The 16,567-nt window shown below is 38.9% G+C and overlaps 1 protein-coding gene across 2 annotated transcripts in view; it reads right to left on the reverse strand.

The window, feature by feature from the left end:
- Positions 1-257: 257 nt before the first annotated feature.
- The window catches only part of gsk3bb (glycogen synthase kinase 3 beta, genome duplicate b), a 30,615-nt gene continuing 14,305 nt past the window's right edge, over positions 258-16,567 (reverse strand). For both annotated transcript variants that reach the window (XM_046837457.1, XM_046837458.1), the window contains exons 2-11: positions 15,816-16,009; positions 14,257-14,340; positions 7,738-7,848; positions 7,501-7,631; positions 7,061-7,167; positions 6,175-6,272; positions 5,647-5,742; positions 4,998-5,184; positions 4,005-4,103; positions 258-3,809 (exon numbers count right to left, since the gene is read on the reverse strand). In XM_046837457.1, coding sequence (XP_046693413.1) covers positions 3,739-3,809; positions 4,005-4,103; positions 4,998-5,184; positions 5,647-5,742; positions 6,175-6,272; positions 7,061-7,167; positions 7,501-7,631; positions 7,738-7,848; positions 14,257-14,340; positions 15,816-16,009 — 1,178 coding nt within the window. In that variant the 3' untranslated portion in view covers positions 258-3,738. The remainder of the gene's footprint in view (positions 3,810-4,004; positions 4,104-4,997; positions 5,185-5,646; positions 5,743-6,174; positions 6,273-7,060; positions 7,168-7,500; positions 7,632-7,737; positions 7,849-14,256; positions 14,341-15,815; positions 16,010-16,567) is intronic.

Genomic DNA, 16,567 nt, shown 5'->3' on the forward strand with positions numbered 1-16,567 from the left:
GGTGGGTGGGGTTACATCAGATAAGAACTACAAGTTTTGGTTTTTCTTTAAAATACAGCTTGTGTGAAGGATAGAATGAGAAACTTTCATTTGCCGTGTTCTCTGAACAGGATGAAGTCATGTCTGACCAGCTAATGGTATTTTGCTGGTAAAATTACCCCAACCCCAAGATATGACAGAGGTTAATATGAACATCTTATTTAGGTAAATATACCGAGTAAGGAAAGTTGAAAAAAAAAAAATATGATAGACCTTTATCAGGCTAACCTACACTTTATTCAATGCAAATGACAGTACCGGGTAACTACGTCTCTGAACCATTTTACACAGAGGAAGGGATATTTACAGAGAGAGACATTTAGCATAATCATCACAGGAGAGAAAAACAAATCTGTTTAGAGTGAATTGTTTTTAAAAAAAAAAAAAAAAAAAAAAAAGGAATAAAAAAATAAGAATTAAATAAAATTTTGTCAACAGGCATTCAAGTAATAGCAACATCTTAATCTGTTCTGTCTGTAGGTACAGAGTCTCTTACAACCAACAACAGCTAAACACAAGTGTCCAAATATGCAGTGAATATATTTTACTTTATTTACCTTGTGTTTTTTTTTTTCCCCCCATTTCATCACGTTCATCCAACCTGTACAGGTTCCGAGACAAAAAAAAAACTTAACTAGAAACGTGATCGGTTCCGTAGTCGTTTAAGGAAGCAACATTTATGGCTGTAGATTTTACAGGCAGAAAGCATTTACATACTCTTAAATGTGTTCTAATTATTCTTTCTTTTTAATTATGTACTTAGTGCTACATGACATCTCTCTTCTGATTGGGTGCCACTGAAAGCACATGTTAGAGCATTGTAAACAAATGAATAATAGTACAAATAAAATCCCAACATCCACTTGTGTAATACTTATTGCCATTGAGTTTGATTAGGTAATACTGCAGAACATGAAATCGTACATCAGAGATCACATCCCTTTCTTACTGGTTAGAGGGTAAAAACACAAACAAAGAAAACTGCTAAAACTCAAGTGAGTACGTCATTAAAACGGTTCTTGTTTCGGCTGAATGAACAAAATAAGCGCGTTGTTCCGTTACCACCGAGTCTCTCGTGAGTAAAAGTACACTGCAGGAATGGGGAAAGTAACACATGAGCACCATTGGAAGGGGAGATACAAAAAATAAAAAAGTCTCAGCATCAGTGCAGTGTCACAGGAAACAGATCTGACTGTAGTTCAGCATTGAATTAAAAACAAATTCTTCAAAGCAAGAAAAGTTGCATGTCCACAAGTTCGTTCTCTGTATTTTAATAGATCTTCTAAATCTTACTGTAATAAACACTGTGCCATCCAGAACTAGATTTTACCCTTTGCATCCTGTTGTAGGAATATATACGAAAACGCATGGATTATGAAGCAAGACTCAGTCTAGCAAACTCACTTTAAGCATGAAATAAAGAAAGGGGGAAAATTTGCACATTTTTCCACCATTCAGAGCCAAGAAAATCCAATAAAATGTTTGTTTAGTTGCATGGATAATGTAATAAAAGACTCGTACACAACTGCTGTACAAATCCTTATAGGGCAGTTGAATGCATTTTACAGGGGCAGTCATTTTAGACAACAGACTTGGAATCTCCTACAACTTGAAGGCCGAAATATACTGGAATTGATGTAGTGAAGATGTTTGTAAAGAAACAAAAAAAAGCTTGTAAACATTCAAGCCATTAAAGAATATCAGACTGAGATGATTACTTACAAAACAATAAATCAGCCGAAGATTTTATGGCTAAATTCACAACATTAGCACTGTGAAAAATTGTGCAAACCCCTTCTTTAAAGTGTAGACAAAATAAACTGATGTCATGCTTCACAAACTATGCTAACTCATAATGCTAAATTCGTAATAGAGATGTGCGATACTTCGTTGGCCCAACGCTACAATAATGACCCAGGCGACAATGCGAGAACCGCACATGATACAACATAAGAGCAGCACCTTTCCAGCAGCACTTCAGGGAAATCTGACTCAGGACCAGTTAACTGATCCCGGATCAGCAGCAAACGACCGGCTGTGATCCATTGCACGCTCTTGAATCAGCAACGTTTACAGCCATTGCAATTCGGCTTAATCAGCAGCATGATCGTATAGATGCTGGCCACTAACACAAACTTAATGCTAGTTTACTCAATGCTAGAAGAGTTCACCTGAAACAATCGTTGCACTTGTAATATAAAAATCAAATAAAATACAAAATAAGGGGGAAAAAACCCTGTCCTACTTAGATTAGATTATAGGACCAGAAATTAAACAAAGAAAGAAAAAAACAAAAAAAACATGAAAGTAAAACACTCCAACAAACACTAAACAGATGCATCCTCCACAGGTCTTTCAGACATTTTGGACTCTACGGCTAACAGGAAGTGGCTCATCCATAGTTCACAATTAAATCATTTCCGCCTTTGTTCATTGTCGGTTTTCTTTTAAATACAGTAGTTATACAGCATGCGTGCCCATGCACGCACATACACACACACACACACACACACACACACACACACACACACACACACACACACACACGGTGAACCTGGATTTTTGTATGCAATTCACATACAAGTGTTTTGGGGGCTGTACAGAGTAAACGATGGGAAGACTAGCGAATAGAGAAGGAAACCAAAACTATACTCCCTCGATAAACAACATGGATACTTTATGAAGAAATGAATGAAGCAGCGTGAGAAACCCGAAAAAAAAGCTACATCATTCACAAGATCATACATGAGAACCTACTACGTGTGAAGCCTGGGGATACTGCTCTCGCCATTTACGTTTCCGGTGGTAGTAGCCCTTTAAAGCTGATCTGGGATCAGTGATCGAATCCAACTCGATACATTACCTTAACCATGAGCAAATCAACAGCGACACGTGTTAAACGTCTCTGTTCTAGGATCGGTTTTGGTCGCTTAACAGACAGGAGGATGCTGATCCTATTTCAACACACACACACACACACACACACACACACACACACACACACACACACACACACACACACACACACACACACACACACACACACACACACCTCAGATCAGCACTAAACCAAAAAGTTCATCCACAAGCTGGGGAAGAAAAAAAAATCCACACCAAGGACTGCTGACTCTGTCCTTTCTTTTGAGGAGCACAGATAGGCAGCCTCACACTTTGTTCTCATGGGGCCTGGGTCAATAGGCAAAGGGCCACGGTGTTGGGCCTCAAATCTGCATTTCCTATCAGTACACGCAGCAACGAATGCTACTGTGGTTTAACCAAATGAAAAAGAAATCTCAATCATAAGAGACGCACAGAAAGTCGTAGCATACTCATAATTCTAGATATCTGCATCTCTTTATAAGCAAACATGTATAGATTTATATATATTATCATCTAAACTTCTCCATAGTCCGTCGCTCTTCTCCCAGAGCCTGGAAATGAGAAGAGGCTTTTAAAAGACATCCTTCCTGTCCTTTAGTATAAATAAATATAAAACAACAAACGAAAAGAATCAAAATGACAAAAGGAGTTGAGAGGGTGGGAGGAAGAAGGTTATAAAGTTCAGTTGGTTCATCCATATCTTTTTTTTTTGTTGTGTTGTTTTCTTTCTTTTTCATAGCCCGACCCCTGACATTAGGGAGAGTGGGCGTGGTTAATGAGCAGCAGCATGGGATTGGCCTGTCGAGGAGCAGGTGGTGCTCAGGTCGATGGGTTGGGGGCGGATCCAGAGGCGGCGTTCGGGCCTGGGCCACGTTCGCCACTGCTGGGATCTGAGAGCGAGAGGAAAAAAAGGACACACGGCTGATAAATATTAGGTTACTATGTAAAATATACAAAATTTAAAAAAATTAAGATTAGGGTTAATGTAACCACATCAACAATCCTCTTTGTTCTAGATTCTGCTTTAGGAAGTGATGTCATACATTCTGTATAAAAGAAATGCACAGAAAAATTGTAGCATTAACCTGCAGTAGAAGAGGCATTAGATGGAGAGGAGGCTCCGGGTTGGTTGCGGACGTGCGCAGGGATGAGTGTAGATGCCAACGAAGGGTTACTGGACAACTCTGACAAACCAGACCAACAATCGTTAATCTCACACACACATCACCTACTTTACTGTGCATTCCTGCAATTATCTAAACGTGTACGTGCATGTGGCACCACCACAATGGTTTGAAGGGGTTGGGGGTCCAAAGTTCTTGCCCTGTTTCTGCACAAGTGCTGAAGTGATGCCACATGACTTGTTGATTAGATAACTTCATGAATGTGACGGTGTACAGAAGTTCCCAATAAACCAGACAGGAATGCGCAAGATAGACACGTTTACAAAAAGGCCAAAAGTGCTTTTACTAGATAATGAAGACATTGGGGTTTGAGATGAGAAAAGTAGGAGGGAGATCAAAATTGTGTCTTTCATTTTTGGATATTAACATAAGAATGTGTTAAACAACTTGGAACATATTTTATTTTGATCCCAGGCATATTGTGACCAAAAACATTGGCCCGTGTGACTGACGGGCGTTTCTTGTTGCCCAAGTGTTTCCTGTTAGGACACCGACAATTTAAATAATTAATAGCTTTTTATTTCTACTTCTGGCTTGAGAAGGGCATATTGGATTTTGTAAAGAAAAACCTCCAAAGTATGAACACAGAAAGAATATGTTCATGGTCTAAAACGTACTAAATCATCAGTCGAGCTTGGTGGACAATGTCCCAAAATGCAACCAAATATTAAGTGCTGTTCACATGCACACACTTTAAAACTGGTTTTATAAGACAGCTCACCTAAAGATAGAGTTGTTAAAAAGTTGTTTAACACATTTAAATCTAATTACCAGGAAATTCAAGCTGAAATACAGAAACCCAAAAAATTGGCTCTGATGTTGCCATAGTTTCACGAGAGACTGTGTATAACAACAGTGAGGTTTGTTCACATGTGATGTTTGTTGTAATCATACCCTGCGTGGTGAAGTTGAACAGTGGGGGTCTGTCGCGACCGTTTGGGAGCTTTAGAGGAGGAGTGCGTAGCTCATCAAAGAAAGTGTGTGCGCAAGCCTCCAGAGGAGTGAGACGTGCCGTGGGTGTGTACTCCAGCAACCGAGAACACAAAGCGATTGCCTCTGGAATGGTCTTTGGCCGGAACACCTAACACAAACATTATATCATTAGAAAAATCTAAAGGAATTCAATGTTTTAGCTCTGTAGTTTTGTTCAATTCTTTTTATTATTTTACTGGTTTTCCAAATGACATTAAACAAAAGATAGCTACAGGTGGGAAAGAGACATTTATGACAGAAGTCTCAACACGTTTCAGTCTTATGTATCCGTAGAGCCGTAGCCTAGTCCTAGCTTCTGTACTAGCATGAGGAAATCTTTATTGCCAGATATTTTAATCCACTTCTGTACCTTGCTTCGGAAATGGCATCTTGCTGTAAATGTACAGAATATCTGTGCAAACTGAATCATGACCACAGAGCCACAAGGGGGAGCTTCGACATTAGCAACAGGTTTTAAAAGCCATCAGACATGATCAGCATATGAATGTGTTTCAGCAAATTAAAGGCAGAAAAAAAAAGTAGTCCTAATTTTATATGAACGCTGACTCACCTTAGTCCATGGGTGGGCTTTTATTTGAGGGAACTTAAACTCTGTGTAGTTGGGGTTCATCTCACGGATCTGCTCACGTGTGGGAGTCCCCAACACCTGAACATGTGCATACACATACACGCTGATTACAAATAAGCACATCCTGAAGTTTCTACTATTAGAATGAACAGATGATAAAGACTTCTTACATTAACGATAAATAAACAGCTCCTTACAAAAAGCCTCGGTCTTATTTAAGAATACATTTCAAATATATAGACGAATCATTCCGACTATACAAGTGCCTGCGAATAAGCTGTTACTATAGAAACGGTAATATATTACAATGAGCACCAAAGAGAAAACAAATCATAGATCCCCTGTAAATAATGCTGACTGTGTTTATTTAGCTGTCGATCTGAACCACAGCAGGATCTTGGGTAGTTTAATCCAAGCATGTGGTCAGCAAGGCTACGTATAGGTTTTTCAAAACTGCAAAGCAACTTCTGAATTAAGAAAGAATTAATAATAATAATAGTTGAAGCATACCTTTATGATCTCAACTAGTTGGTCCACTCCGCTGTCGCCGGGGAAGATGGGCTGTCCAAGCAGCAGCTCGGCTAACACACATCCAGCTGACCAAACATCTACACAACAGAGACATGATCACATACACAACAAGAACTAACGATATAAATATTCTTATAGTGGTGAAATGATCACCTTCTAAGCTAAATCTTTCAGTAATGCGGCAGATACACTACTGAGTAACTGCTTATACACATACCTGAACTCCTTTTATATGCGATCACTATTTCTGTTCCAACTAAACACACTATCCTGCCAAAAGCTTGCGGACACCTGGTCATAATTACGGTATGTGATTTTTCAGCATCGCATTCCACAAACAAGCTTAATTTGCTTTTATTTCTCCTTTCACTCTTCTGGGAAGATGTTTCACTGGATCTTTTAATGTGTCTTTGTGGACATTTGTGTTCATCAGCCAAAAGGTATTGATGTAGGTGAGGTGATGGAGGTCTGGGGTGCAGTCAGTGTTCCACTTCATCCCAAAGGTGTTCAGATCAGAGCTTCATTCAAGATCTTCCTCTCCAAAGCATGAAAACCATATCTTCATGGAGTTTACTTTGTGCCACAGGGCCATTGCCAACAGGTTTGGATTTCCAAGTTGAAGTAAACGCAAAATATTATTTCGCATCCAAAGAAACCCTATACTAGAACTACAAATGGCAGGAAAGGTAAAGTGTCCCAAAACTTTTGTCCATATAATGTAGAATGCTTTCTTTTAAGAAATTAATATAAAAATAAAGGGTTTTAGAAAAGTTGTGTTGTGTATAAATATATCATAAAACACAAGTATATCCAAATACACACACACACACACACACACACAGATTAGTGGTAAATAGGGAGATACCTATGCTGGAAGTGTAGTCTGTAGCTCCAAAGATGAGCTCTGGGGCTCGGTAGTAACGAGAGCAGATGTAGGAGACATTGGGCTCACCACGTACCAGCTGCTTAGCACTGCAGGGAGGGAAAAAAAAGAAAAAGAAAAAAAAATAACTGTTACTATGGCAAATTATTCTTCGTCACCACTGCAACCGATATTACTCTTTATTACAGTAATTGTGGGTTTATGTTTCTCGTTTTACTACTGGGGTGAGGTTCCTGAATTAAGGCCGTCAGTTATAAAGATCATAAAATGTCCATCAGAATAAAGTCAAGGTGACTGGATATGTAGTTAAAAAAATGAAGAGCTGGAATTCAGTCCATTTGACTTGCAGAACTTTAAAGAGTCGGACTGTAAATCTCGGCATTTTGTTATTAGTTCTCTTTTTTTTTTTCTTCCCCTCCCACCTCCCAAAGTCACAGAGCTTTAGCACAGCAGTCTCCGGGTCCAGCAGCAGGTTCTGGGGCTTGATGTCTCGATGACAGATGCCGAACGAGTGTATGTATGCCAGGCTTCGGAACAACTGGTACATGTACAGCTGAAACGCAAACAGCAATTTATTTTCATTTTTCGTCGGATGATGTTGCCGTTGCATAAAGCATCACTTTTCACCAAATTCCATGAGAATGAAAGATGTAAAAGACCTTCACGTAGATCACTGGGAGGATCTGCTTGGCTCGGTTGTAGTGGCGGGACACTCGGTACACCGTCTCAGGAACGTAGTCCAGGACCAGGTTCAGATACACCTCATCCTTCTGCCAGACGAAAAAAATTACAAATAAAAAATTAGGTAAGAAAATCAGGCAATAATAAATACACATGAAATTGATATATTTTTATAAGGCTTCATTAAAAGGGACCTTGAGTACCATTAGAACTTAAATACACGAACCTCAAGAAAAACTAAACAAATAGCAGAAAATGTGACATTTCTATTAAAAGATGGTTTTGATTATCCCGAACTGATCTACTAAAAATTTTAAATCGGCATTATAAAGAAAAAAAAAGAGCAAAGAAAGAAATGAACCTTTGTTATATGGTGATATTTTATCTTTAAGATCACCAACACTGAGCAGAGAGAGGAACTGTGCAAGATTTTCAGTTAAATTCACTATAATTTGATATGACAAATCTGTAACAGATCTGGTTCCGGGTTGGAAGAAAAAGACGACAGGCGATGGTTCAACAGATAGAGCTTTCTTTTATTTCTCGTTTACTTTTTGCCCCGCTGCATTCCTGTCCTCTCACACCCCCACTCGCGGTAACGCACATCTTTTGCGTAACGTGTAACCTGCGCACACTTTGTAAACGTATTGTTTAGGGGCAGGATCGTCAAGACGACAATTCAAATACGCTTAATTTTAAGAGCAATGGTTCTCATAGTGGGATCGATTAAGCGGGCGATCTCCGATACAATCACCAATTGCAGGGTCTATTTGAAGCCTTGTATTGCTCATGTAGAATTTATTCAACTATATATATCAAACAATGTGTATTAAGAAAAAGTTTCACGATTTGTGCGACATACGCATAAAATGCTGTATAAAACTTATCAGCCTGTTCTTGGTTACGCCCTGGTCTAGTGTAAAGTAAATCCAAGTAGGACCCCTTGACTCGCACAATAGACAGCGGCTGATGATCAAGGCAACAGAGCTCCATTATTTTGTCTGATGTTTTATGATGCTGCTCACTGCCCTTGCAGTAGGGTTGCTTCACATATATATATTGCTAACGGTGCCATTCATGTGCTTATACTTATAAATGCTTCTATTTGAAAATCTGTCTATAAAAGAACAGTGCTGCAATTATACTAAGTGCTTTAGATATTTTTGTGCGTGTTCCTTTGGCTCCTCAAACACCTTTACTGACTTACAAGATCGGTGTAATGATGGTTCATTACACCGATCTTGTAAGTCAGTAAAGGTGTTTGAGGAGCCAAAGGAACACGCACAAAAATATCTAAAGCACTTAGTGGCTTTCCCTGCTTTCCTGCTTACGCATCACTGATCATAACTGTAAAATTAGAAATGCTGATATATGGCGTATGACTCATCACAATGTCAAACTACTTGTGTGTCACAGTAATTGTCTGTCTGTGGGGCCAGAGTGCTTTTCTATATATGGAGTGCATGTGTGTATGCAGCTCGATGGTTACGGTCACTGAAATCTTTCACTTGCTACGATTTTACCGCTTGCTTTTGTGTTTTTTTTTATATATAAAACGCCCTCCTGTTGCTGCGTGGCCAGGGGGAAAAAAAACCCCGACTGAAGATGATGAGTCACTTTCTGCCTCACAACAGCAGCTCCACAATTACGCTCCTACTGGCTGGACGGTTTGCGTAGAGTGACGCGATTGGCTCATCTTAATGGTGTGCGCCGAACGACGACGTACGATTGGCCCTTTGAGGCACAGATGCTCCATGATTACAACGAGCAGCCGCGTGTCATCCGCAGACGCAGGATTAGATTTGTGTGCGTCTGTGTGTGAGAGAAACGAAGAATTACACTTAGAAAACAAAGGCCAAGACGGGTCAAATGAACCAACTGAACGGAACGAAGGAAGCAAATGTTAAATGGCAAATAGTTGACTTCAAGAGTAACACTTCAGGAAACCAAATACATCAATATGTAAAACTAAACAAAATATAATACAAACAGCAAAGCCCTTATCCTCTTACCGGTAATCTCAGCCTCTCTCTCTCTCACACACGTCTTAACTTTCCCAATTGATCACTCACTAATTTCTCAACTCGCTCCATTTTCTCTCATACTACTTAAATCTGCTTAGTTTTAAACAATCCCCCATTTTCATCTCTCTCCTTGTCTCTCTCCTGGATCTCTATCATATCAGTCACGACTTTCTGACTCAATATACTGTTTAAACAAAATAAATAAATAAATGGTGAGTAAGAAGGAATATAAGTATCCTTCCAATATCTGATAGATGAATACTAAGCTCATCAGTACAATAAGTTCATGTTAACCAGGATGTTTTGGTTTGTAAATCATTTTGATAATTAGATCAAATATCCTGTGATTTTTTTATGTGTAGCTCCATATCAAATAATCCCAATTAAACCCTAATTTTAGGGGGGGGGATACTTATGCAAGCCAATTTTAGACCTCTGACTTTTTCTGTATTACCTCATTCTCTTCAGAGCAAAGAGCAGAAACAAAACAGGATGGCGTGTTTCTGAATACGTGACGGGTCATGCCCCTATCACTGTGCCAATCTTTAAAATTCCACTTCCGTGTGCATACAGAGCATTTCATTTCTGTCGTATACACACCGAGTACGCAAGAATTAGTTTTGAGTACACTGGCTATGGCGCTCTGCCAAGCTGGATAACTGCATGCAAGTGTGTGTGTGTGTGTGTGTGTGTGTGTGTGTGTGTGTGTGTGTGTGTGTGTGCACCCTATCATCATAAATCCCATTCTAATCATGGTTTGTGAGCTAAGGCTTCTAGCTGTCCAGGAAAAGCAGCAGCACGCTGCACTTAGGGGGCTGCAGGGAAGTCACTGGGTTCAGAGCACTCAGTCAAGTCAGCCAGACGAGAACTTTCCCACAAGTTCGTTCACATTCACTACTATCGGCTTTTCGCAACATTTTACACCTCCCGGACACCTGCTTATTGACTGCTTTGCTTTCTGAAATTTACCTTGCCTTATTTCCCTAAGCATAAATCTAGAGACGTAAAGCGCCTTGTAAGGGATCTCCATCTTGCATCTTTTCCAAAACGGACGCAAATAAAAGTCTAAAGAAATATTGTTCTATTTTGGGTGTGTTCTAGTTTTCTGCTTGCTGCAGGACTCCCTGGGCCGCAACCGTGCAATGCATCCATGTTCATTCGATGCTGGAAGTCTTGGGTCATTTCCACACTCTGGGCCTTTTGCCATGGTACTTCTGATAACGTGTGAAAGCTGTTGTCGAGTCTGGAAGCGGTCCAGAAAACTGAAAATAGTAATCTAGAGCTCTGCATATACAGCCACAGGATTTCTGTGGCATTACTTTCTAATTCGGGGTTTCATAGAGGCAGGGAAAGGGTTACGATCGGAGGAGACGCAATGCCTCATTGATCTATTATAGCAGAATTTCATAGGACTGGAGCTCTGTAATTAGCTCGAGGCTAGTGTAATTAGCGTAATTAGCGTACGGCTGCTGGCTTGTAACATTTCTGCACAATAACAAGCATTCGAAAATCACTTCTGCTTGAAGTGGTACCAAAAAAGTTTTATTATATGGCAAAAAGATTGTGGACCCTGACCATCACACCCTCTTGCTGAATATCCCATTATAAATTCAGTCCCCCATTTGCTGTAACATAAAACCTCCACTCTTCTGCTAGATTTCTTTTTACTGTGGCCGTGTAAATTTTGTGTTTATTCAGCTAAAAAAAGCGTTAATGAGGTCGAGCACTGATGACGGGTAAAGGGTGCGGTCGGCATTCCAGCTCATTCCGAGGGTGTTCGGTGGGCTCAAGGTCAGGGAGGGATGTCTTCACAGAACTCACCGCGTTTGTGCCGTCACTGAAACAAAATGTTCCAAAGCGGTTCCAGGGTCACAAGACATCCTATACAGTTGTGTTCTACAAAATTTGTGGAACATCTTGTATAAATTCCACATACGGGTGTAATGATCAGGTGTCCACAAACATTTGGCTATATAGTATAACTCTAATTAAACAGACAGATGCCTCCCAAGTGTCCCAGAATTCAGAAAAAAAAAGTGTGAAAGCAAAACTGTGATTATGGAGTAGCAAATTGTAGTAATGCACAGAACATTTAATGACAGTCAGGAACACAACCAGCTGAGCCTTTAAATCCTCTCTTACATTCATGTTGTTCTAGGTGTCGGCCAAATGGAAACCTCTAAAGCCATTATTTGACGTCAACCGATGTTCCCAGATTAAAAATAGGGCTGTTCCCATGTAAACCACCTGCCAATCAAATGCCTCTGAGCCCCTGCGGGTTGAGTGAATGGCATGATGGGATTCCCCTGAAGACCCACTGCTGACAAGCATGGCTACTGGTATGACACAGCAATGTGTTCCGCTTTCAAAGCGGTGCTAGGAGCAGCATTGCATAAGCAGCAAACATACAGACAAGCCAAAAGGTGCCACACGAATGACAGGTTTTTGGCTATTCTTGGTCACAGTTGGTTTCAGGTGAATTTTGGGTGTAAAGGGGATCTAAAACCAGGGTCATGACAAATGGGTCTTCTTTAACCATGTCCGTAGCAGGTAAAAATACACTAAGAAGCAGCTCATCAGGGCTACTACGTATTTTCTTATAATTTTTTATCATCGTAAAGATTTTTAAGACCATATTTTAAATTACAACAACATGGCGTACATAATCTCTTGATCTGTATGTCAGAATCTCTGATGATTGCAATCATATTGCAAAATAATTGCCGGATGTTTGTTGCTAATGTTAAACAATTGAACACAGAAACCAAACCACGTTCAATGTAGAGTATTTGCTCAAAACTGCAATTTTAAAAACAGTGCAATCTTATTAATTTACTAACATTTTTAAAATGTAAGACTTCAGTCTTACAGCAACAGAAGCAAGAAACTGCAAGAACTGCAAGAAAAACGTAACTGAAGTCGATTAACACCTTATGGCCATGTCCACACTAAAAACGTTTTTGTTTGATCTTCAGTTCACACAGAGACGGCGAAAACTTCGATTTCAGAAAACGCTCTCCAAAGCGGATACATGTGAATACGCCGTTTTTGCATTTTTAGTCACTGGCCTGACATTTAAAAAAGGATGGAAAGTATATAAACGGCAGGCGGAAATGACGCGGGTCGAGGCATCTTGTGTTTTGCTCGTGCGCGGTACAGGGATGAAAGCGTTTTCAGACGTCTCGGTGTGAATGAGCGACTTTTGGTAAACCATTTAAAGAGAAAGTGTGGAGGCGGAGCTTTTTAAAATGTTCACGGATTAGCCTTTGTTTTATAAAGATAAACAAAAAATAAAAACCAAGGAATATTTTTACAAATCCTTAAATTTATATCCAATTCCAATAGGGCAATAGTATGGAATCACAATTTTCAATACTCTGTTCTTTTCTTCATATGAATCCAGACCTGGAAATCACTCAAATCACACTTTTTCGTACTTTTCCAAAATGTGGAGGAACCCTGGCTCATTGACCCAAATGCTAATCATGATTATATAAACCATCTGAGGACAGTTAGAATGAAATTTCCAAAATAAGGCAAAAAACAAATAAATACATATCAAATACAAATCTTTCTCTGAAAAGTCTGTAAGAAAACCTGTATTTCTTGCGCACTTATTTCCAGACCGTTGCTTTCAGTGCTGGTAACGTGCATGATACTGATCAATAATCTATAATAATAATGTAATTATACATTATATAATGTATTATGATTATTACATGACGATAATGTAATAATAATGGGGGAGGTGGTAACTTGGTGGTTAAGATATTCGAATTGGGATCAGAAGGTCATAAGTTCAAATCCCAGCCACACCATGGTCAGGCTACCACTCCAGGTTCCCTTAGAAAGGCCCTTAAGCGGCCCAAAGCTGAGATAAATGCAAGTCCCTCTGGAAAAGGGTTTCTGCCAAATACAGTAAACGTAATGTAAATGTATAATGTGTGCATTTCATGTTATTTACGACATCCCTCATCACACTGAGATAATTTTTTTTTTTAAAAACCAAACACAATGTGATTAAAAAAGCAGAACTTGCTGACCTGACACTTTTCTACTTGTTATAGAATCAATGGACACTAAACCTCACTCCCTGCATGCTTGCAAAATTGGGATTAAGTTTCACATAGAGTGCATATTAACAAACAATTCTATACAGACGTCCTAGTTTGGAGTATGTGTAAATACTTAAATTCACACTCTGTTACAGAATAAAATAAAAATACATGGCATACCAGTGCTGAAAGAAGGTCATCAAGGACCACTGAAACTCGTTTTCAAAATCAAACTGGGGCACCTGTAGTCTTGCATGGCTCTCCTGAGGATGTCAATAGCACGGTTTTCTATATTATAAACAGTTTTCTGAATGAAACTCTCACCTGCTGTTACACTGCCACTCAAAGTAAACTAAATATTACACAAGAGAGAAGACAGGATAAAAAATAAAAAGAAAAGAAAAAGAGAGACACCCACCTTATCCCCACTGGAGTAGAAGAAATAGCGGAGACGTACAATGTTGCAGTGGTCCAGCTTCCTCATGATCTGCAGCTCGCGATTCTGCATTGGAGAGAGAATTGACAGGGATTAAAAAAAGAAAAATTCTAATCAATTAACATAAAGATCTTGATTTTATATAAATCGAATTCACAACACTGAAGCACATTGACAGACACTACAACATTAGCTAGCACAGCGCTCTCCACTAATAGTAGCATCTGTGGTAATTACGTACAAAGAAAAAAATGTGCCTTATCTTTTGATCAAAGAAACAAAACTGTGGATCTGGATCAATTCTGTAAGAAGGAATGGTCTCAGATTCCTTGCCATGTATTATTATTGTAGTATTACTCTGCATTATAGAAGATGCTCAGTAAAAGAGGAATAACACAAAGCACTGTCTAAAAGTGGGCCAATAATTGAGCCACACATATATTTAACAACAAAGGGTTAAACAATCATTTTTATTTTTTTCCAGACTTCTTTGCTGTTATGTGCAAAGTGCCAATATCAGTGTAGGACACTGAAAGCTACAATTACAGGAACAAAAGGCTTGGGAATGTTTTAAACCATAAATCTAACAATAATCAAATATAAATAACATGTGCTCATCATTATATAAAGAACCAGACACATTTTTGTTAAAATAAAAAACAAAAACAAAAAAAACTCTAGGAATAGTAAAAGGAACTTGGGCCAAACCATTGATATTTTAGATTTAAAAAAATATATATTTTTATATAAAAATAAATCAATATATTTTTATATAAAATAAATCAATATATTTTTATATAAAATAAATCAATATATTTTTATATAAAATAAATCAATATATTTTTATATAAAATAAATCAATATATTTTTATATAAAATAAATCAATATATTTTTATATAAAAATAAATCAATATATTTTTTATAAATATATTTTTTCTATTTTAAAAATATATATATATATATATATATAAGTACACCTTTGGGATGAAATAGAAACGCTGACTGCACCCCAGACCTCCTCATATCCCCTACATCAGTACCTGACAGTACCTTACTAACACCTTTGTGGCTGAAAACTTCACAAGCACGTCTAATCTAATCCATCTAATGTCTGTCTACTCATTTTTATATAACTGGTATATGCCAGGTACATACACAGAATTTTACAAAACCTCCCTAACTACATGGGAACAATTAGCAACATTCCAGAGTTGAAGTGATTGAATGTGCAGATCCTTATAAAGTATAAAAATAATAAGATTAATATTGAGAAAACGATGACACTAAGTACTTACACTTATAAAGAACATTTCTGTGTAAAGCTGCTATAAGAATGCTCACTGTTAAAAGCGATTTACAAATAAAAATGAATTAAACTTTTAAGAGATTAACTAGACTCAGTTATTTATGTGCTGCTCTTCATTCGTGGTTCATGCATTTCCTCAAGACATCACATAATTCAAGTTTATTCAGAACAAGAATCTTATTCTCTCATCCTGATCTTCCTCCACAGCAAAAACAGTCGAGACTCCATCCTTACTTTAAACCTTTTGTCTTGCAGAACTTTCTTGATGGCCACCAGTTCTCCAGTGTCACACAGCTTGGCCTGGTACACCACTCCGAATGAGCCGTTTCCGATGACCTTGGTGTCCGTGTAGCTGACCTCCTGAGGTCGATCGGGACCTTGGCCGGGGGTCGCGCCGACGGTCGTCACCTTACTGCCATCCTTATCTCCTGAGAACAGAAAACATTTCAATATTGATTTGTGCTTTGTTAGGAAGCAAATCACTGACAATGTACATGCCAATATTATCATTTTAATAAATACAACCATTAGTCTAAAACACGGCTCTTCTCATCCTATCACGTGAAGTGTTACTACATGTTCGTTTGGGGGCAGAATGGATTCTGCGCCCCAAACGCAAAATCTATGTTTTTGGTGCGATTTCAATTCACGCCGGCCCCCATGAGCAAGTTCTTCCGCAAATTAGTGTTTGAAAGGTGAAAATTGGGATGCTCAGGAATCAGGAGACAGAGAGAGGGAGAGAGACAGAGGCGTAATGAGACGTTCACACCTGCGCTCACGGCCTGGATGGCACATATTCCCTCCTCGGAATACCAGCCATCTAAGAAGTGAATCTCCGGTCACATGATTAACACTCGTCTTCGCAGCCGGTGTGCTAATCCGAGATCAGGTTTTGCGTTTTACATACTAATGAAGCGAGCTGCATGTGTTGATGTGAGAGATGAGCCTGGATCAGCATTGTGGAAAAGGGAAAGGTTCAATTCAGG

Source organism: Silurus meridionalis, chromosome 24 (genome assembly GCF_014805685.1).
Source record: "Silurus meridionalis isolate SWU-2019-XX chromosome 24, ASM1480568v1, whole genome shotgun sequence".
Classification (NCBI taxonomy): Eukaryota; Metazoa; Chordata; class Actinopteri; order Siluriformes; family Siluridae; genus Silurus; species Silurus meridionalis.